The sequence below is a fragment of the Uranotaenia lowii genome, chromosome 2, assembly GCF_029784155.1.
Source record: "Uranotaenia lowii strain MFRU-FL chromosome 2, ASM2978415v1, whole genome shotgun sequence".
Classification (NCBI taxonomy): domain Eukaryota; kingdom Metazoa; phylum Arthropoda; class Insecta; order Diptera; family Culicidae; genus Uranotaenia; species Uranotaenia lowii.
This window is the reverse complement of record NC_073692.1, coordinates 365,187,661-365,209,572: the sequence shown is the minus strand read 5'-3', so window position 1 is coordinate 365,209,572 and position 21,912 is coordinate 365,187,661. Positions and strand designations below refer to the sequence as shown.

At 34.8% G+C, this 21,912-nt stretch overlaps 2 protein-coding genes across 7 annotated transcripts in view; one reads left to right on the top strand and one right to left on the bottom strand.

The window, feature by feature from the left end:
* The window catches only part of LOC129749673 (protein sax-3-like), an 839,575-nt gene that overhangs the window by 590,533 nt on the left and 227,130 nt on the right, over positions 1 to 21,912 (top strand). The window lies entirely within an intron of this gene.
* On the bottom strand, positions 10,943 to 21,650 carry LOC129749674 (uncharacterized). The gene is made up of 3 exons (XM_055744716.1): positions 21,104 to 21,650; positions 19,642 to 19,739; positions 10,943 to 12,148 (listed from the first exon to the last, which is right to left on the bottom strand). Exons 1-3 carry the CDS (start codon positions 21,219 to 21,221, stop codon positions 11,735 to 11,737), a joined length of 630 nt encoding a protein of 209 aa, XP_055600691.1. The 5' UTR covers positions 21,222 to 21,650; the 3' UTR covers positions 10,943 to 11,734.

Here is a 21,912-nt window from a genome sequence, read left to right as displayed (position 1 = left end):
AGCGTTCTTAAGTTACCGGAAGAAAATAACTTATTTGTATATTGAACTATAATTCTGATTTTTTTCCTGACACAAGGGTATCCACTTGCTTTTATCCACTCGAAAGGAAGGCTGACTATGGAACAGTGCTAAAATATAAAAAAAAATTTGCCGGGTTAGCTAGTAATCCATAAAAACGATTTTTTTGAAAAAAAAAATACCAGAAGCTCTGAACAAAGATGTGTTGATTTATTTAGTGTCTACCGAGTACCTACTCAATTTTTTATGAAAATTTGTGTACACTCTACTCCGTTTTTGAATGCTTATAAACTGTATTAGAAAATTCTGGATAACGTTAGATTAAAAAATAATGGGATATATTCTGCATTTGGACCGAGTACAATTCTAGATTGAGTTATGGTAAAAAAAACTATTTCCATATTGCACGATTAAAAATACGATAAAACAACTTTCACATATTTGTTAAATTTGTCAAACAATAAAAATACTAATTGAATATATCTTTGAAGTTATCGAACCTACCTACATCTTAGTTTGGTTTGATTTTTTCCTAAATCTTTAATAAATTTTTGCCATCGAATCCAGAAAGAATTTTGATGCTAAAGCAGTTTAAGCTATCGCTTCAAATGATAATTGACAGCTTTGCACAATGAGCGTGAAACTTACCGTGTGAGTTGTTAAAATATGAAAACGATTAGCATTAAAAAAAACAAAAAATTACCGAGGATATTTTAAGCTGGATCATAGAAATAATTGGTGTTATGGGAAAATGGTTCAAGGAGAATTTTCTTTCCAATCATATACAGATGATAGCCAAAAATGTTATGGTACCTGATAAATGACATGAAAACTGATAGATCTAGAAAAAGTTGAAATTTCGATTTAAAAACATTTAAAAATTATCAGTTTTTTGTTTATTATTTCTAACTTCTTTGATTGATTCATCTGTTTGTGAGACGTGAACGTGGAAATTGAAAAAATAGATATCTGACGTTTCCCGTCTCACGTCTCCCGACAACTTGACACTCTTAACTAAAACAAACATATCTCTCTTGTTTCTCAACTGATTTCTATAAAAACTATGGTTTTGAAAACCTCGTAACGTAATTCAAACATGTTTCTCAGCTTATATTCAGCTTCAACACTTAAGTTTTCGGTTATTCGAAATCTTAGAAAAAAATCCAATAAACTTGATTTGGAAAAAAATACTATGGATGAGCTACAGCAAAAAAAAAATCACAATGTGTCCAAGAAAGCTGAAATTAGAAGCTTTTCTTTGTGCACAAGAATAAATATATATTTTTTTGAAGTCTATTAAGATCGCAGCGCTCATTACACCACTAGAATCCGTATAGAATTGGCTTTCGAGTGAATATGAATTTATTGCGGAAATCTTGCGTGAATATACCTTAAATACAATGCAATGTTGAATACAAGTCATAGAAAATCTGAGAAATTACAAATTGACAAAAAGTCTGAAAACATCTACCTTTGAAAAATCATAAAAAAATCTGTGTTTTATATTTTGACAATCTAAAATTGCAAAAATGTGCCCAATTACGTCAACTTTTCAATTTTGTTTTCAAAGGTATCTGGTGTGACTTAAACAATGTTGACAGTTCATTGATCAAAAATTACGCTTAACATAACATTTTACCATTTTAATGGCAATGATCTTGAAAGATTTCAAAAAAAATATATCTTTATGTTCAACGTACAGTTTCTAACTTCAGTTTTAGATTGTGAACAACGAAAAACCGCTTCTCATTGAAACACGTGTAAAAAACATCGACCGGTCACAATGCAAGCGATTTTTCGCCCAAAGAACCGGCTCAATCGTGTGAACTTATCCAAAGTTCATCCGAACGTACACTGATAACAATCTCTCTGGTATTTTTCATCGCAAATAAAATATCAGAAAAAATCTTTTGCAAAAGTTTGTTTATTAAATAATTGTCGTCGTTTCTCTGATGGTTATGAAGAATGCGCGTTTTTAAGCGTGGATTCTCGAAAATAACGCGTTGTCAGTCGTTTTCATTGGGCACAAATTGGAAGTGGCAATAAACGACCGGTGGCATGAAACTCTCCCATAATGTTTATTGGGTGAAGGGGCTGACTGATGAAAGTTGAAATTCTTAGTCTGATGCCATCTAAAAGTTCAATATGGCGGCTTCCGTTCAACTTTAAAATGCTGGAAGTGACATTAAACCCCCACAATTTGGGTATTGGGTGATAGAGCTCTATAAGTAGAAGTCGAATTTCGCTGTCCAACGCCATCTTGAAATCCAATGTGGTGACTTCCACATAAGTTCAAAATTATGTACATGAAGAATGGCAAAAATTTATCAAGAAACTGTTAAAAACTCAAAAAAGCACTGAATAGAAATACACAAAATTATAACCAATGTAATAAAAATAAGGCAAAACAATGATAAAAATATAACTGTTGCAAAAATATGAAAACACAATGGTTAAAATTTGACAGTTAAATGAAAAAAAAATTAAAAAAACAATGACAAAAATATGACAAACAAAAAAGTGACAAATGACAGAAACTTTGCATAAAATACGACAAATGTAGTGGACATATGACAAATACAACAAAATTATGAAAAAAAAAGTTGACAAAAATGACTATAGTACGAGTTTTATGACAAACATGTTAAAAAATATGAGAAAATTTTGACAAACAAGCAAAATACTGACAACTATAATAAAAGGACAATTATTCTACAAAAATATACAAATTTTATATATAAAAATGAAGGCGTTTTTTTTGTAACAACATCACGTATGAATGGTCGGTCGGAATGAAGTGATATTTGGTATCTGAGGGTTTTTCGTGCCAGAGATGGTTTGTGTAATAGTTTCGAGTTATTACTTTTGTTGGAAAGGGAGCTCCTATACAAAATCAACTAGAAACGGGACAAAACTCGAACAACTTTAAGACGATTTTCATGAAAACTGATTCACAAGCACGAAGAATTTAAAGAACTGCAAACATTTTCCAACGATTAAAACGAAGTTTACCGGGTCAGCTAGTATGACATAAAAAATATAAAAAAATTACAATGAAATCTTATAAATCTGATAAACATACCAAGGAACAGTGAAAAAATTATAACAAAAATGGTTAAAAAATGGCAAGAATTTCTCAAAAATCTGACGAAATTATGAAAAATGGAATCCAAATTTTAAAAAATTCTGACAAAAATTTGCCAAAAAATGACAAACACGACAGTAAAATGAATTTTTTATCGAAAATATGACAAAAATCCGAAAAGAGAAGGGAGTTTTTTTTTTACAAATAATGATAAATGTAATAAAAATATGACAAAATAATGATAAGATATGAAAAATTACTGTGGACTTGTTCTATATACAGCTTAGTTGGCAAGTCACTTGCCTCCTAGGATGATGCGTTTCTATCAGTTCGAATCCGCAAGAGTAATTATCGAACATATTTGTACCGTATTAGTTTTTCAGTTATTTTCCGATCAATGCATCATTGATATAAATCGTGAATGGTGAAGATCGATTAAAAAAATGGAAATTCTGTAAAAAAAAAAACAAATAATCAAAATCTGAAAGAGCTTAAACAAAAATACGACAAATGAAAAAATTATGACAAAAATCTGACAGAACCATCAAAGTCCATTTTTATCTTTCATAATATATGGTTTGTCATAGTCATGTATATTATTTTTATTGTTAAAAATCTCCTTTTTTAAAGTTGGTTACGAATTTGAAGTAAAGTTGTTCCTGATTAAAAAGCGAACATAACACTGTTATTATTGCAAACTTTTTGTCAATTTTTTTCAAAGTTTTGCCAGATTTTTTTTTTTTTTTGAAAAATTTCCACCATCTGTCTTGTTTATATTTTATTTTTGATATTTTTGTCATGGCTTAGTGGTTTTATTGTCAGATTTTTTTTTTTTTAATAATTTTTGATATGTTTTTCTGATAATTTTGTCATTTTTTCTATCAAATTTGACAGTTATATTTCTCATATTATTTTGTCAGAGTTTCATCATTTGTTTTGTTATAATTTTGTCATTGTTTTGCCAGATTTTTTATGCGATTTTCAGTCATTAGGGTGGAAGCCGCCTGTGCAATCGCATATTAAAGCTAACTTATTCGGCCAAACTCTGGCACTCGAATGAGCGTGGAGACACTGACGTATATACAACGAGCCTGATAGCAACTAGTGTGCGTGACGCATCACTCAGTAGTTCCAGCCAGGGTTGCCAACATTTTGTTTAAAAAATCAGGGAACTGGCGAAATAAAGATCAGGCAAAATCAGGCTTTGATAAAGTAACGGAAATTTCGCTAAAAGAGATGACCTTTTTTTTGGTCACCGCTGCTCATTTTCTTTCTAATATGTGTTGTGAGCCTACTTGGTTGAAGAATTCTACTGAATCAAAGCATCAAAGCAATCGAAAGATTCCTTTAATTCCCTTTTTAATATAAGAATTCAAGGGAATCTTTCGATTGCTTTGATTCAGCCACATTTCCACTTTTTAACTTCAGCAATGGTACCTAATCCAGTTCCTTACTACGCATTTTTCATCACATTCGCGAAAATTAGGCAAAATCAGGCATATTTTCAAAAATCAGGAAAATTCAATGGCTTATCAGGTTGTCAGGCAGTGCCTCGAAAAATCAGGCAATACCTGAAAAATCAGGCACATTGGCATCTCTGGTTCCAGCCTTTTTACGCTATGCCGATCGAACAGTAGAGCCTCATGCATTCATATATGCCAGATGTTCTCTCAAGTCATCTAGCGTGGGTGTGCGCGTGCCGCTCAGCGAACTGCACAATATACATATTCAATGTATTGCCGATCATATAGACTGGCACCACACACCGCCATATTGGATTTCAAGCTCGTGAACCACAGATTCAGACCCAGGGCTTTTAGATCTAGGGTGGTGTAAAATGCCAAATAGCCCAATCAGCCATGCTGTGACATTGTTTACAAAACATCACAGGGATCAAAGTGCATCATGCGCAGGTAGTGTTTTCTTCAGCGATTCGAAGGTATAAATTTTTATGAGTTGGTTGGCAAAATCTGGGCTCAGTGGCCTTACATAATCATAAACAGGGCTAGAAAAAGCTGTGCCAAGTAAGATAAAAGCCCAAGCAGAGCCGAGAACAGTGGTAAGTTAATCGAAATCATTTAAAACATCATGAAATATTAAGATGAAATTTCACATTTCAGCAACTTTGGTGTACGCAACTGGACTAACTCGAAGGTATATCCTTCGGTAAACGGGATGACGGAATGTCCACCCCGATTCTGCCAAAGATGAAACAGGATAGCGAAAGTTTTGGCTTCGAAATTATGAAAGTTTGGCCTTCGAAAAAGAAGGAAGATACTCCAGAACTGCCGACGACGAAAACAGGTAAGAAGTTTGAATAAAATTAATTTTATAATTAAAAAATTAAAAAAAAAATAAATTTGTTAAGGTACACTGTAAATTCCAGCATCCCGGATAGCTTTTCAGTACCGAAAGTTTTATTGGCATGTATGCCTGGGAGTACGGAAGCCTAGAGGAAAAAGTCCACGAATTGCTATCCAGCTGCCAAGAAGTGGAGCAGTGGCCTATACGGATGTAGATGAGTTTTGGAGTCGGCTGACACCTGGGGAGCGAATGAACACCGACATGCGCGTTAATGGACTCATGAGGGACCTCGCGGTTACAGCCAATTCGGTGGTTAGTAAATTGTTTCATTTCATGTTAATTCAGAAAAGTCATTGAATCCTTTTTTTTCTCTCGCAGATGCCGTCTACTGGCATAGTTTCTTGCTTGCGGCCGTGGCCACTCTCAGCCAAGAAACAGTTCCAATGTATGAACCTGAGTGCCGGAGTGATACCTTCGTTTGGAAGTCACGTTCTTAAAACTGTCACCCGACAGCGAAATTCTCTCGGTGGGCGCTTCCGGGACCGTCATATCCGTTCTAGCCAAAGTTTACAACTAGTATGTGCACCCATAGAAGAGGTTGCAAAAATCCAATGCCTATTTAGCAAATCTCTGTGCCGATAATGCGCTGAAATGTGCACTGTGCCGAAGTAGGTATGTTTGAAAAACCGTAACTGGCATAAGGACTCGGCTCCCAACCAAAATGATGACCACTACATTCAAGCGAAACAAGAAAAACATTTTATGGGATTTCTTTCCTATTGGATAATTCATCCCAGAAACAAGAAAATAAAAATTAAAACCACAGCGCTGTAGTGAGAATCGAACTCACATCACCAATTGTATCGTCTTGCCAGTCCGACATTCTAACCAGTGTACTATTCGAGCTTCATGCAGGACGAGGTATATTTGTCATAGGCTTTCTGTTACCGATCAATCACAAAAAACGTACAACGGCGGCTTCCCGGCGTTTGGCCTCCTTTCAATGCATTCCTTTGTCTTAAGATGGAAACGGGAAAGGGAACGGGAGTGAAGGAACGGGAAACCCATTGAATGAGAACTGTGCTTTGCTTACTGCCTGCTATTACATACACACGCTACATATACACAGCTGCTAAAGCCGGGCAGCTTGGCCGGTGTTGTTTGCCGGTAAATTGAAGGAATGTTTTTGTTGTTGCTTTTGCTACATACACACGCACAGTGCTCGGTTCGCTGGCTGCCTGGTGTTGGCCGGTATTTATTTCCATCCTTCTTCGGCTTGTGATGCGATGGGGAGGGACGCGAAAACATTTTTATTTTGTTTCATTCAGACATACGCAATTCGGTTGCGCTGGGAAGTTAATGCCGGTGGGCGCAAATCGAATCAGTGCCGGTCGCGTTATCTTCTTGTACCAATGATGCTATGAAATTGACTACACGCCATTGGCACAGAGGCTGAATTTTGGGTGTGGACACCCAGCTTAGACTGGGGATTGAGAGAGTATAGTGTATAGTATAGTGAAGTCTTAACAATAATAAACTCTAAAAAGCACTTGATTTCATAACATCCGTGATTATAATAAAACAATATTTCAGACCTTTTGGAGCATCTTTATACAATTGAACTCAACATTTCGTCTAACATATTTAAAATCATAAGTATTACTCTCATTTCGAGGAAAAATGAGGCGTTTTCGTTTTAGAAGACATTTTTTTTTTTTTTTTTTTCCTTAGCGGCCCACCACACTCCCCCACACCAAGAAGCTCATTAGAGCCCCCTGGTAATGGACGCTAACTGTTCTCAGCACGTCTGGCAGCAAAAGGGAAATAAAACAACTCGCGATCAAGATTTAATCATGCTGAGAACCTAAAAAAATTATTTAAACGAGGGAATGTAACGATACAACAACTAAACTACAACATGAATCTCAGTGGAAAGATATTTTCCTTTGAAGAGATACATGCGTTTCTATTATTAAAGGTACAAGCAACAAAAAACAAATTAAAAATTGAGCTTAAGATTAGATTAATTAAAACTATTAAATTAATAAATTAAATTAAATGAATTATTTATCCATTTGAATGATACAAAATTTTTTTTATTATATTTTTTAAATATTCTGATGAACAGTTTGAAACAACCTCCGTAGCGTAAAAATAATGTAGACTAGGGCACAAGAGTATGCGATCTGGTAGCCTTGATGGGGACCCTCGGTCATGAAACAGAAAATGCGGCTACGTCTCATAGTCATGGCACACGCGGAAAGGCCGTTTCCAAATGGTGTATTGAGCGAGAAAAATACTCCTAAGATCGACAGCCATATGATTAGCAAGATGCTGTATCCGAGAATGCTAGTCTTGGCAGTAATGCTCACGTAATTTTCCGTCGAATTCCACATAAGCATGATGAGTGCGTACATTAGTTTGAACGATATGATACACTAGCCGTAGATGTAGCCAAATTGGTCTTTTAACTGAACATCAAAAGATATGCTGCCAATATAAGGCAAAATGTATCCGGTTCTGCCATTCTAGTTTCTTTGAAGAAGTACTCCGGATTGTCAACCATTCCTTTATCAATCGTTTTGTGGGCCTGTTCTTAATCCACTGGCTTAAGCCTGTAATAGCATTTCTAGAGTAAAAATTGATGTTTTGTGTGAAGTTTTCACCTTCGTCCTCAAAAGGTTCTTCTTCAGATAAAATGTTTTCGTCGTGTTTGTTTTCATCGAACAAATTATCGAATTCCGTCAGTATTCTGTGAGCAAACAACGGAAAAATTAGTAGATGAAAATAATTATTTAAATAATACTTGCAGTTTAGATATGTCGATGTGGGTTATATCTGTCACTGAACAAACGAATCATTTACTGAATGAGCATTAAACTTGCTGAAATACAATCAAATTGATAAAAAATCGACAAAACGACGGATTGCAAAACCAATTATTTAGTGCTCTGATAGTTTGAATCAAGTTGATTTTAGTGACGTCACACCACTACCAAAGCACGACTGTCTTAGCATTACCTTTTATTGAAATTCTTCGAAACGAAACGTAAACAACGTAATAGCCTGTCAAAATTTCGGCTTCGGTGCCCACTTCTTCACCGCGCCTACTTTGTGTCAAAGTTGTTCCACCCTCATATAAACTCCCTGATTCAGACCAAGATAGGTAGATCAAAAGGTATAACCTTGTGCTTAACCTCAATCTACAGAGCCGTGTTAACACAGGGTCAAAAGTAGTGATGAAATTTCGAACGATATGCATGGGATTTGTAACAAATTATAATTTAGGAAAAATTGAGGGGTCTTATTGTTCAAATAAGTAATCAGTTGTTTTCTTTGAAATAACTTGTGTAACAATTTGTAAAATTTATGCTCAAATGCATTTAATTTTTTGACTACGAGACAATTTTTCTTTGGAAAATTAGTAGGTTTTCAGCAAAATATTCGAATTTTTGTAAGCATTTTTCAAAATATGCTTAAAAAAAAATTACTTGTTACAAGTTGTTGAGAATGTTACTTTATTTTAGATCCAACAAAATTAAAAAAAAAACAGTAGTTTTAACTCAATTAAAAATAAACGTAAAGAATATGCTTTCCATTTGCATGAGAGCTTAATGCATTGTAAATACTTAAGTGAACATTTTTCTATTTTAAAAATCAGCAGTTTTTGTAAAAAACTATTATTAGAAAACTTTTCCATACATTTCTGTGGAATTACTATAACTTTTTTTTGGTTGGCCTACTTATACATATGCAAGCAACGGAGTATTTAGTAAACCTAAAGAATCTAGATATCCTGGAGTCAGACAGCGAAATTTGACTTCTATAATTAAGTAGTTTCTACCTATACCCATATTGTGGGTGTTCCATAAGATTTTCACCCATGTAGAGCATTTTGAAGTTAGGCGGAATCTTAAGTTTTGAAATTGTGTCAAAAATCTATTTTTCAAGCCTCCCCAAGGTCCTACCACCGTGCATTAATTTTCTTAAAAATAATCTTGATACCCCCTGCGATCTTAATTGTTTACACCGGCCTGGAACTCGATCTTTTCTACGCAGTTCCCCGAAATAAACGAGTTTTTAAAGCGGGTTATTTTTGCAGAGTACATATCCCCCACTCAGATTTTTGATTCTGCAAACTAACTTGCAACGATTTTTTCACGTGTGATCAATTCTTGCAAAACACTGAAGATTTTTTCTTCGCAATTCGCATGAACTGTGGGCGGCCTTCAAAATCAAACTAGCGAAATTCATCCGGTGAATGAACATTCCGCTTTGCAGTTCGCTTTGCGCTCACTGTGTTTGACCCTTGTTTTTCTTTATAACCGCATAAAAAAACAACAAAAATGACAATGAAAATATACTACAGTACTCGCTCGTTAATCAGACGCTTTTTAATTGGACAAGTTTGGTAATCGGATGTTTTAGAAGGTTTATAGATGATTCGAGATGCTCTTTAATCGGATCGGAAGTTTTCTCCGGAAATCTGCCACATTATTTGCTACTAAGCTCTGTAATCGGCTAACTGCGCCTGAAACGCGTCTATCGAACTTTCTTCGCCTGTAATGCGTCTTCAAATCTCAATCATTGATATATGTATAAGCCCACCTTTTATAATCGGACGTTTTCGATAATCGGATGCACCCCTTGGTCCCACAATTGCTAGATTAGCGAGCGAGAACTGTATTTCAAACGTAGAGAATAATCCTTCAAGACAGTAATTCTTTTTAAAAAATTACATTGTTGCCAGTTAATTTTTATTTTTTTTTTATTTAACTTTGTTTTTTATTGAAAGTTTTTCAAAGTTTGTAAATTTTACCCTATGGATTAAGTGGTAAATTCTTCAAAAATTCTTCCTTCATGGACAGCTAGCACACATGTGAAGAATTCCAAAATCAAATAATTAATTTAAATCAGTTTTGACCCAGACGGAAAGTTGATTTTTTTTTAATATTTGCAAATATTTCAATTCAAAGCGTGAAACAAAATGCACCGATCAGTTTCTCGATATTGAACACACCATTTGAATTCGAAAACCGATCGAACATTGACTCACCTTATTCACCGGTCTGCCGGTACGACACGTGTAATTTCCAAACAGGTTAAACGATTTGTTTGACGACGACGACGACGGGGGGCAAACCCATCAACTGATGTTGTTGTTATTATCTCTGTGTTCTTCTCAAAAACAACTACCTACTAGATATCTTACAAGGTGCTCAAGCCAGAGCAAAAATAATATAATCAAAAACCCTTCCGAACGGATAACTCGAATAGCAACTTGTTGTTTGAACAAATTCATTAGAGGCCCGTGACAAATGCGCAAAAGTAGGTACCTATACGCTATTTAAAAATCATCCTCCTGGCTGCAAGGCAGTTGTTTGCAACTGAGTCTGGTAGGGGATTGCCGCGCATGATAAATCTTAATTGACGTATTTTGCGGTATAGACTTCTCCCGACTATTGGGATTTAGGAATAGGGCAGGGTTTTCGTTCTCAATATTCTATTTGGAATAAACTACGCAAACGCTGGACTATATCGTTCTAATAAACTATGTTTATTTTCATATTAAATAAATCTCTATGGTTTTTCTCTGGTTCTGGCTGGTCGATATAAATAGACAACATATTAAATAATACATAATCCTTATCCTATCGATGGCGAAGTTGAGGGGTGATTCACAGGTGAAGATTGCTTGTGAGTTTACTTTGGAAGCACCTTTGTTGAAATCTGATTTCTTACCTCACCTGTGTGTATGAATTTGAGTAAAAATGTTTCACTCCTGGGTGCAGAAGTTGCCATCATTAAAACAGATGACGACTCTTGATTTGCATCTCAAGGAGAGGCACGAGCGCTGAGTATGAGATAAGTACGGTGCTTTTTTGTTTATTTTTTTCCTACTTAGATTGGCATCGCGATTTGTTGATTACTTCAACCCTACTTAAAACTAAGGCAGCCCGGAGTGGGATGGAATGGAGGATTTCAGGACTCCGCTCGAAAGAAAAAAAAGGCACCGCGATCAGGCTTCAACCTTCCAAGCTGCGGAGGTGGGATCATATACATATCTGCATTATTCATCGAATAAGTAAAAGAATAATAAGTCCCGATTCGAATGTAATTTTTACGTGCGACTCTGAAATCATCATCGAAATGTGCTTGTGGTTCAGCACAATCGTGTGACGGTCGCCACGTGCATCATGCTCTTTGGTAAATCAGCTAGAGATATCCGTTCCTAAGACGTCATTGCGCTCGATCGAAAGAAGCGAGGGCGGGGAATCTCCCACCCCCGCTTCGAAATGATTGACTCAACGCTCCTCGGATTCACGCCTACAGGAAAACCACTCGATGATAGTGCCTATCCGTTGGGCCGGCCATCCTGATGTTGAGCGTATCGCAGGAGCAATGAGACTGGGTATCTTTCACGAGCTGCTGCTTTTGGCCAAAACATCGAGGCAGACAGCACCAGAACTGCCAGCAGCGACCTCGACCTGAGCCACTGTCCACCTGATGCGTATGTTGCGGAAGTTGGCCTTCTTTCAGCTTCTTAAGTTCCTTCTTCTTGGTCCACCTCGAAGGACAACACGGCAGACAGTCGATCATCATGAGCATTATGAAACTGACTCCAGCATAGGCGGTGAACAGAAGCAGCCACAAGCTGGAAAACATGAATGTTCCATCGGTGAACACGTACCACAGCCAACCGTAGGCCCCTGGGAAAGGGAGCATCAGTACTTTGCACTCCTGTTAAGAAGAAGAAAAAAAATGAGTTAAGATTATACACAGGTTTTTGTAAAAAAATTGTTTACGATGAATGGATCCAAAAACGTAAATTTTAGAATTTAATTCTGAAGTGCAAATATATTTGCATTGATGTGCATTGATGCCAGAATTTTGGACTCATTTCTGTTTATAAACGAAAACTAAAAAAACTATTTTCCGTGTGGAAACTGAATCGAAATGAATCGTTAAATGCGATTTCATGTACAGGCTGGACTCGATTAAGGCTATGATCATTTAGTATCCGGGCACTTTATTTTGATAATAGCTGCGTTAATAGAGCTCGGATATGCAAAATTGTAGTAGCGTTGTGTTGGTTATGAAAAGGACTATCTTGCCTATTTTTGATAGATTTTTAAGTTAACGTGTGTTTGAGATATTTACGATGCAAAACGACATGGTAAAAAAATTTTTGCACAAATTTGCTCCTTTTACGCATTTTGTGCCTCGAAAATTTTTCATTGTTGACTCGAAAGCTCATGAACTGTTGATTTTTTCTTATTTTTTTTCGGACCAAATGGTTAAGAAGTATAAGGAGCCACTCTAGGATCCACACGAAGTTCAAATCGATCATCGGAGTGCAACCCTTGATCTTAAATATGATAAAAAGTTTATGGTTATTTGGGATAACTGATGCAGACTCCCTACATAATGCAAAAAATCCATTTCCGGCAGGCAAAAAGTGTTGCCTGACTAGTAGACACAAAGTAAATTAGTAATAATGATCAGTTCCAATGATCGCAATCTGTACATCCGGTTTTTACGCAATATGACAGATGTGTTCTGATGGACAAAAAAAATTATGTTAAAACCGGATTTAAGAGATCAAATTCTTCGAGATACCAACTCATGAAAAGGTTCCAGCAAGATTTCAATTGCTTTTTCCAGGTGAGTTTGTGTAAAATATCATTATTTTGTAAAGGTTTCGGTTCTGTGGTAAAAAAATAAATCATTACATGACTGAAAAAAGTGTGCAAATATTAAAAAGAGATTTTATGAAAAAGTTAGAGTATTTCTTGAAATCATTGATTAATATATTTTTTTTATATTTTTAGTTTAAATTTCATATTAACACCTTCATTTCCTCCATAGAAAGTTTTTCGATCAAATGAATAGTTTTAAAAATACACACGTTTGTAACTGCCCGGATACTAAATGATCATAGCCTTATTTGATTTTTTTTGACTAGATAGGGAAGATAAAGGCATAATGGCCACCTAAAAAAGGACGCTAATTTTACCATAGAAAAAAGCTTTAATATGTGAACTACTTTGTTTCGTGTGAATACAATAAAAATGTCCTTTTTTCTAGCGGGCTTAAACTTGAAAAAGTAAATTAAAATGTTTAAAAATGTTTTTTGAACTTTTTTTTGCCAAAAACTGAAATTAAGTCACTATGGGGGCATAATAAGAATCCTCCCTGGGGCAGTTTAAGCACCATCAATCGGGGCCTATGAGCATTTTCTGCCGAAAATCTAGCAGCAAATTCATCTCGATGATATTAACTGATTTATAAAGCTTCAGCTTGACTGGTTTCATCTGATGATTTGGCCTTTTGGTTTCCAGTTTGATTCTTGGTAAAGGTGATTTTTTTTTTCATTTACCATTTAAGTCGTAAATGACATACAGGTGTTAAAAAGACTTAAATCGATTTTTTTTTATAATGTGATACATTTTTCAAAAAAAGTTTTACTGTGTTTTTCTGGAACAAATTAACAATAGGTTTGTTGGTTGTCAAATGTTCAGCGAGGCAAGTCATCTGCTCGAAAATCGAACATTTCAATCGAAGAATGCTTTGACTTTGAATCAAAAAATGATCAAAATAAGGAACACGTTGAGAAGGTGTTGCCAATTCCAAAGATTGAATTTTTAAAGGTTTGTTCTTGAAAAAAAATACAAATGGGCTAAAATATCGTATAAAAAAAATATGCTGATTAGAAAAGTTATGATCAGCATATTTTTGTTTGAATTTTTATCCGAAATATTAGTCCATTATTTTTTTTCCAAGACAATCCATCCAATCTTTTAAATTGGCAGAATCAATTTCCATCAATACGAAACTTCAATTTTGGAGAGGGCTTTTTTATAAAAATGTAAGGAGCTAACCTTTTAAGAACTGTCAATCGATCAGGTTTTAAAATAAAGTCTTCCGAACCAGAAAACTTAATTTTAATTTTTATTTGTTTTGATAACTGAAACTTCTTTCCACATTAAAACTATTTTTGGGGACGTTCTCTATTTCCTGCTGATTATCTTTAAATATTGCTCAACATTTAATTTTAAATCAAAGTTTTGAATAAGTTTAGGAGTTTATTTTCCTTCTGCAAGGGAACCACATCGTTGACTTTGGTATTCAGGTATTTAGCATAAAATTGTATCAATCATTATAGGCCACTTACCGAATTTCACCTTCCACAAATTTACAGTCAAATTTCGTAGGACTAGATAATTTTTTTTTAAATATTTTTTTTCGCTCTTCGCTGAAGATTCTAGGCAACACTTTAGAACAATGTTCCGAAAATCAATTATTTTCACTGAGCCATGCTTTACTGCATTCTGAGCTAAATAATCGAAGCAGTTTTTCTTCTCCGTTCAAACCATAAAAACAATCATGCATGACAACGACGCTCCTGTATTTGAAACTTGAAACACTCTTGTAAAACATGATGCGGTAAAGAAGGACGCAGACTATCAGCTATGAACGTCTCGATGATGATAGCCTTCCTTGATGATTTTCTACCTTCTAGGACACAACTGATATGTATCAGATTTGAGTGGTTTGTGGAGGCTATCAGTTGATTTTTTAATTTTCCCTTTGCATAGAAGGACAAATCATTACTAGTTAACCGCAATGAACTGTCCAGCATGTGTTAAAACTTTTTTATACATTTGGTCCTGGTATTTCTTCAATTTTTCCATCTGATACATTCATGATCGTCTATCAATAACGAACATTATACACAATGATGTGTGGATAGACGTTCGTGAATGATTCTGGGAGCGATGTTCGAATTATATCATCAAGTATGTCGATCACCTTTTAAAAGCCACGTGACAAATAGCAACGGTAGCCCTCGACGGGGCATGGTATATTTTCTTGTGTAGATGTTCGTGATGATGTTCGACAAATATTCAATGGAAACCATCACCATGTGCGTATCACAGCACTCGGAGGTATACGTTCTCCAGCTTGAAATAAATCCTGATTGCTTTTCTTGAGCGATTTTCCGAACATTGCTTTAGAACGAATTTCTTTCAAACTGGAGATTTGCCAGGTGCTTTTTACGATTTCTTCAAAATTTCAACCTTTGGCGGTTCCACCATTTTGCGCACGATTTGACCACCGTTTTTTGTTTGTTTTTATCGCTGGACAGAAGAGTTGCCCAAAGGTCTATGAGAAAACAATAATTTATGAAATATAATTTGCTGCATGCTGAAATTCATCCTAGGCCTAGACTAATAACCCATTTAAAATTTGGGCCAGATCAAACCAAGAGAATGGAACTTTTGTATGGAATTTTTAAACATTTTTTCGGGAGAAACACGAAAAACCAGTTGTTTGTCAAAACTTTCGTAACATTCTTTAAATTTATTTTGAATATGGATTAGGTATCTCTGAAAAAAGGACCAAAAAGTTACTCAAAAGCTCAGTCGAATATTTTTTTTTTTCAATTGATGTTGGATAATGAATCAAATATCCGAAAGTAATGTTGAAAAATCTACACAATCACCAAAAACTAAAGGTTTCAGTAAATCATCTAGGGCAGGAATGAGCAATTTTGTAACATTTTGGCTACCTGAATTCAAAACATTTCCAAGATTTCGTCTTTCACTTCTAGTTTCGGTGATTTGGCGTGTGGAAATTTTTAGTTTGCTAAGTTTTTGGTAAAATCAATATTTAATAGCTGATGAACAATGGTTGACCTAGACATGGCTGAAACCTTCCCGGGTTTTTTTCTGGTTCGCAGGATTTATTCTCATTATCAACTAGATAAAATTCAAACTCAAATTCCTCTTTGAATAGTTTTGGAGTTTATTACAAAAAGATCATTTTTATTATCCTAGGATTGCCAGGTTTCATTTGGATTTGTCCGAATATTAAATAAAAAATTAAGGAACAGTCCGGCTTGGCCTGGTTGCCTGGATTTTATTTGAAAATGACCGATTTTTTCCCGAAACTATGTTGTAATTTTTTTCGTGAACGCCTATAGAACGAAATTTTTTGAGCAATTTTTATAAAAATATTCCTGTAAGGTTTTTAAGAAGCCTTCAATAGAATTTAGATGATTTTTTTAAATTTTTTTCTTGAATTTTTTTCTGTTGTTTCTGGATTTTTACATAATTTGCCTAAATATTATCCGAATTTAAAGTCGTCAATTTTGAAATCAAATGCCCAGATTTTATCAGGTTTTTTTTATATTAAATTACTCGGATTAGTCCGGTTCGGATTCGTGCTGAAAAAATCTGTCCACCTCATTTTATCCATAGATACGCTTTGAAAGCTGCTTGTGTGATTTTTCAAAAAAAACGATCCTGAATTGGCGATCGTGTGAATTCGCGCGAAAAAAAAGTATAGAATGCTTAAGCTATGCTCAATCTCGTGCATATTGATTACCTTCAGTTCAAATATTTCAATCTATTCTTATAATCCCTTAACTTTATGCTTTAGATTGTTTGTAAAGTATTGTAAAGTATTGGAATATAAAAAAAAAAAACGGCGCAAAAAAAATTAAAAGCCTCTTTCAGTTCTAGGAGACAAAAAATCTTACTTTTACCACACATATTGGTCCTATAAAAATTAAACATATCGACACAGATGCATATCGCGAGCGATCAAATGACGGCAAGCATGAGGTCAAGGTTGCCGAAATCACAGAAAAATCTATAATTCCACTGAATTAAAGAATTTTAAGCGAATTTTCATCACAGAATCTGAGAATCAAAGAATTTTGGGAATATTTACAGATTTCACAGACTTTATGAATTTCGTGCGTGTTTCATAATTTAAATTTTTTATGGAAATAAAAATTTAAAAATTTTAAGTTAAGATTGGAAAAATATGGTAAGATAAGCAAATATATATGGCTTTGCTGAACAAAAATGTAAAAAATACTCAATTTTTCTTGATTTTTCAATGAAATAGCGTCACAGAACCCATCACAATATTTCTGGGAAGAATCACAGAAATTTAGAATTTTTTTTCGCCAAAATACATAATTTTTTTTCGACAACCTTACATATGGTTGCCAGATTGCAGGTTTTTAACCGGGTTTGCCTAGATAATTGACACATAATTTGTGAACAGTCAAGCCCTTCCCGGTTGCCTGGATTTCAGTGAAAAATGCCCGGATTTTTTTGACAGATAAAACAAAACAGAAATTAAAAAATACCGTTAACAATACCAACTTATGCCTCCAAAACGATTTTTTTGGCATATTTCATAAAAATAATCATTAATGGTTTTTCGAAAGCCTATCAAAATCTGTCATGCCATTATGATGAAATCATTTTTTCTTATTAATTTTCTTGATTTTTGTTGAGTAATTTCTGAGTTTTGACAAAATTTGCCTGGATCCTGCTAGATTTTTGATCGTAGATTTTAAAACAAATGCTCCTGTTTTGCCAGGTTATTATAAATTATTAACTGGAATTGCCCGGCCCGTATATTCGCTGAAAAAATTCAGGCAACCCAAGGCGTCTTTTCCGCTAAAACTGCCTTGTTTCTACTCCCAATTCCTTCGAAGTATATAGTTATGGAAAATTCGTTATGCGACGCATATACACATTTTCAGACAAAATTTAGCTACAAGTACTTTTCCCAAAGTAATTTAAAGTCGAAGGAAAAAAATCGAAAAAACATGCTTCGGAAAAAAGGGTATGAATCAGTTAATAAGTACTTGAAAAAAAAATTCATCAGGATTCTACTCAAAAACATAAGGAACATTTAGTTGGTAGAGTAGACGAATTTTTTTATTCGAAACTTGACAGAATATTCGGCCAAATATTTGGTAATCTCGAAAAAAGTTATGACCAATATTTTATCGGAATTAGATTAGAGTTGGGATAAAACAGAAGTAAGGCCTTAAAAAAATAGGCAAACCTTTCTGGGATATAAAACTACACAAAAAACTACATTATTTTAACAAGGCTTCGAAAGGGTCGGCCACCCCTACCAAAAAACAACTTGAAATGCATAAATGTATGACTGTATGCCTTTTTGTCAAATAAAGTCGAATTCCAACCAGTATAAGGGATAACTAGTCGATCCAAATCTACTTATGGAAATTTGTTTTGTAATTATAGTTTTAACGGTTTTTTTTTCAAACGCTACGTTTCAGCTTCATTCATGTAAAAGATGGGTATCAAGAATTGATCTTTGCGATACATCACAAGTTGTGACCAAGGATGCCAAAAAAAAGCTGTGTTGTACCAAAATAAACATATGAATTTTTGTGATTTTACCCAAAACTTCTGTGATGGTTCTCAGTGATGCAATTTTTTTATCAATTCTTTGAAAAATCATGACATTAAATGTATAGTCTTAAAAAGACGTATGGCGCGGCGTGTGGTTCTGTGGTGAAAATCTGCTCAAAGTTCTGAGCAAATGATCTCGGCAACCTTGGTTGTGACTTCATAGAAATATTCCACAGCAAATAATTGTGTCAAATGATTTCCAAATTTAAGTAGGGGAGATAAGGGCATAACGAGCACCCAGGGAAAAATAAGCACTCCTTTTTTCTACATAAGTACGTATTTTCTTAAACAAATTTTCATAAGGACTTGTTTCGTACTACCTATAGTATTAATTTTTCACCAAAAAAGAGATATCTTTTTCATATTTTCAGAAATATTAAATATTAACCAGCTAGGTTCCAAGTGACGAAAATATTATAATTTTTGAGCATCACCAAATAAGCTTTTATGACCTTTAAATCATCGTTATCTGAAATGTACACACTGCAACATGATCTACACATTGTTTCTGAATTTTCAACATCATACAATTTTTGATTTTTCACTATAATCAATTTTAAAACACTTTTTTATTTTAATTTGTTCACTAGAGGCAAACAGAGCACTATTAATGAAGGCATAATGAGCGGTTTCTGCCGGGGAATCTAACAGCGAATTCAACTCGATGAAGTTAACTGAAAAATAGAGCTACTGCTTAACTTGTTTCGTCTGTTGATTTGGCCTTTTGGTTAGATGTCGGAGAGGTAATCAGTAGACTCGAGTTCGATTTTTGTTCGAGGGTATTTTTTTCACATACCATTTAGCTGATTTTATCAAGCTTAAAATAAAATCATAGGTATGCATTATATAAATGCATTTCTATGGATGTCCATCTTTCTTACTACGTCAGCTTTAAAATTGACTAAAGAAATTCAAGTTACCTAATTTTTGGGATCCATTCATTCAGAACTCTATTTACTTAATGAGCTCAGTTTCAATACTTACCAAAAATATTCCCATAAAAAGCAACACACTGGCCACAAACAGTCCGGTGTATGGTACGGTATCTATCTCCTTTTTGGTATTTACGAATTTATCGAGCCCTGAAATTAAGATAAAAACAAAAAAAAAAACTTTCATTAGAGCCTATTTGATTGAAAAAAAAAACATGCTAGATTCCTTTCGATCAACACTTCAACCAACACTCAGTCATGCGTACTGGAGTAAATCGCAGATATTATCGTCAATTGAAAGTGCTCCATTTCTAGCAAGCTACTGCTAATCGTTCGTTGCTGCTAATCATATACTTTGACACACATTGAAAGCACTAAATAATATCGCTCGATCAATTTCCAGTAAAGTGTTAATGGGTGCCTCTTATCCAGTTGATTGATAACAGCGATTGTCTCCATCTTGAAGATATGTTAAAAATGTTAAAAATGTGTCAACCCCTTCTTTTTAGACAGAACCTGGTTGCTTCCACGAAAGCAACAATCAGATGACAAGTTCACCTAAATTAATTGTCCCTCGATACCGGGGAAGGAATTTTCCCAATCGATCCTCCGAATGACTAGTTTGCGGAACGGAAAAAGCACCGATGTGCTTTGCGCTTTGGTAGGACTTCAATGAGTCAATGAGAGAAATGTCCAGAAGGTGGATCGAGCACGTAGAAGGCCCTCGTTACCTGTTTCGAATCGAGATGGATCAATGGTCTTGAACAGATGATGAGTCATCAGGATGAGTGAACTGGAAGATGAAGAAACTCATGTGACATCCTTGATTTGAGCTGGCGAGAAAGTTTGAACTCCATGTAGATTAAGGTTTCCAGGTTGTCAGGTTTTATCCGGGTTTTGCCGAGATACCTATTTGATATAAAATTTTAAAAAAGTCCGTCCTGAATTCAGAATTCTGAATTCTAAATTCTAAATTCTGAATTCTGAATTCTGAATTCTGAATTCTGAATTCTGAATTCTGAATTCTGAATTCTGAATTCTGAATTCTGAATTTTGAATTCTGAATTCTGAATTCTGAATTCTGAATTCTGAATTCTGAATTCTGAATTCTGAATTCTGAATTCTGAATTCTGAATTCTGAATTCTGAATTCTGAATTCTGAATTCTGAATTCTGAATTCTGAATTCTGAATTCTGAATTCTGAATTCTGAATTCTGAATTCTGAATTCTGAATTCTGAATTCTGAATTCTGAATTCTGAATTCTGAATTCTAAATTCTGAATTCTGAATTCTGAATTCAGAATTCTGAATTCAGAATTCTGAATTCAGATTTTTTATTTTAGATTTTCAAATCCTGAATCCTGAATTCTGAATCTTGTATTTTTAATTCTGAAATCTTATCTCTTTACTAAAAAATTATTGCTTAGCTTTCCAATATAAATACAACTTAAATAGTTTGAATCAGTTACATTTTTTTTTAATATTCCAACCAAAAAATCATTTTGAATACCTACACGTTATACTCTTGACAATTCCTCCCTGAACATTTCCATCGATGATTATCGTCAGGGTATAGTTAATACAGGCAACGGCCACCGTATAGCCGTTGAATTTGGCAAATCCTTTGAGCATTTTTGGTTGTTTTTTGTTTGTTTGTTTCGTTTTCGTTGATTAGAACTAATTTAGTTTTCGTTTCGTTTCCCTCAGCTTTGCCTGGAGTGGGTTCAATAACCCACCCTTTTTTATCCCGATTTGATTCACGTTTGTTTTGAAAATAAAACACGCAATCCACTAGGAGATTCCTTACTCGGAATGACCATTGAAGTCGAATCTCGTGCCACGCTTTGAAGATTGTAGTATACTCCCGCGCTTTTTTTCACTTGCTTCTCTTATATAGTAATTTTTTTTTTTATAAATTCACACACGCGACTGCTCCCTCCCGATAAGGCTTAAAAAAATAAACACTCGAACTCTAGCAGCAGCAAAAGTGGCACCGAATCAACCATCAAACAAACATCTTAACACGCCGAGCCGCGATTGACTAGTGATGACAAATCATCGGTGCCATTTCGCATATAAGTAACTTATTTTGCGTAATTTTCTTCTCTAAAACAACTCAACTCAACTCAAATCCAGCCGATCACCCCCCGAGTACAAAATCTTAGCGTGTGTATTTGGTTGTTGTTTTTTCTCCCTAGGAAGGTATTAATCTGGTCGAACGGCTGCCCGGCTTGTTGTTGGATTAACCGGAGATCGTGGTTTTCGAGCCTCGGCCCGTTTCGAGTGGCGTGACGTCGTCTTCGTTTGGGGCTCGTCTCGGGCG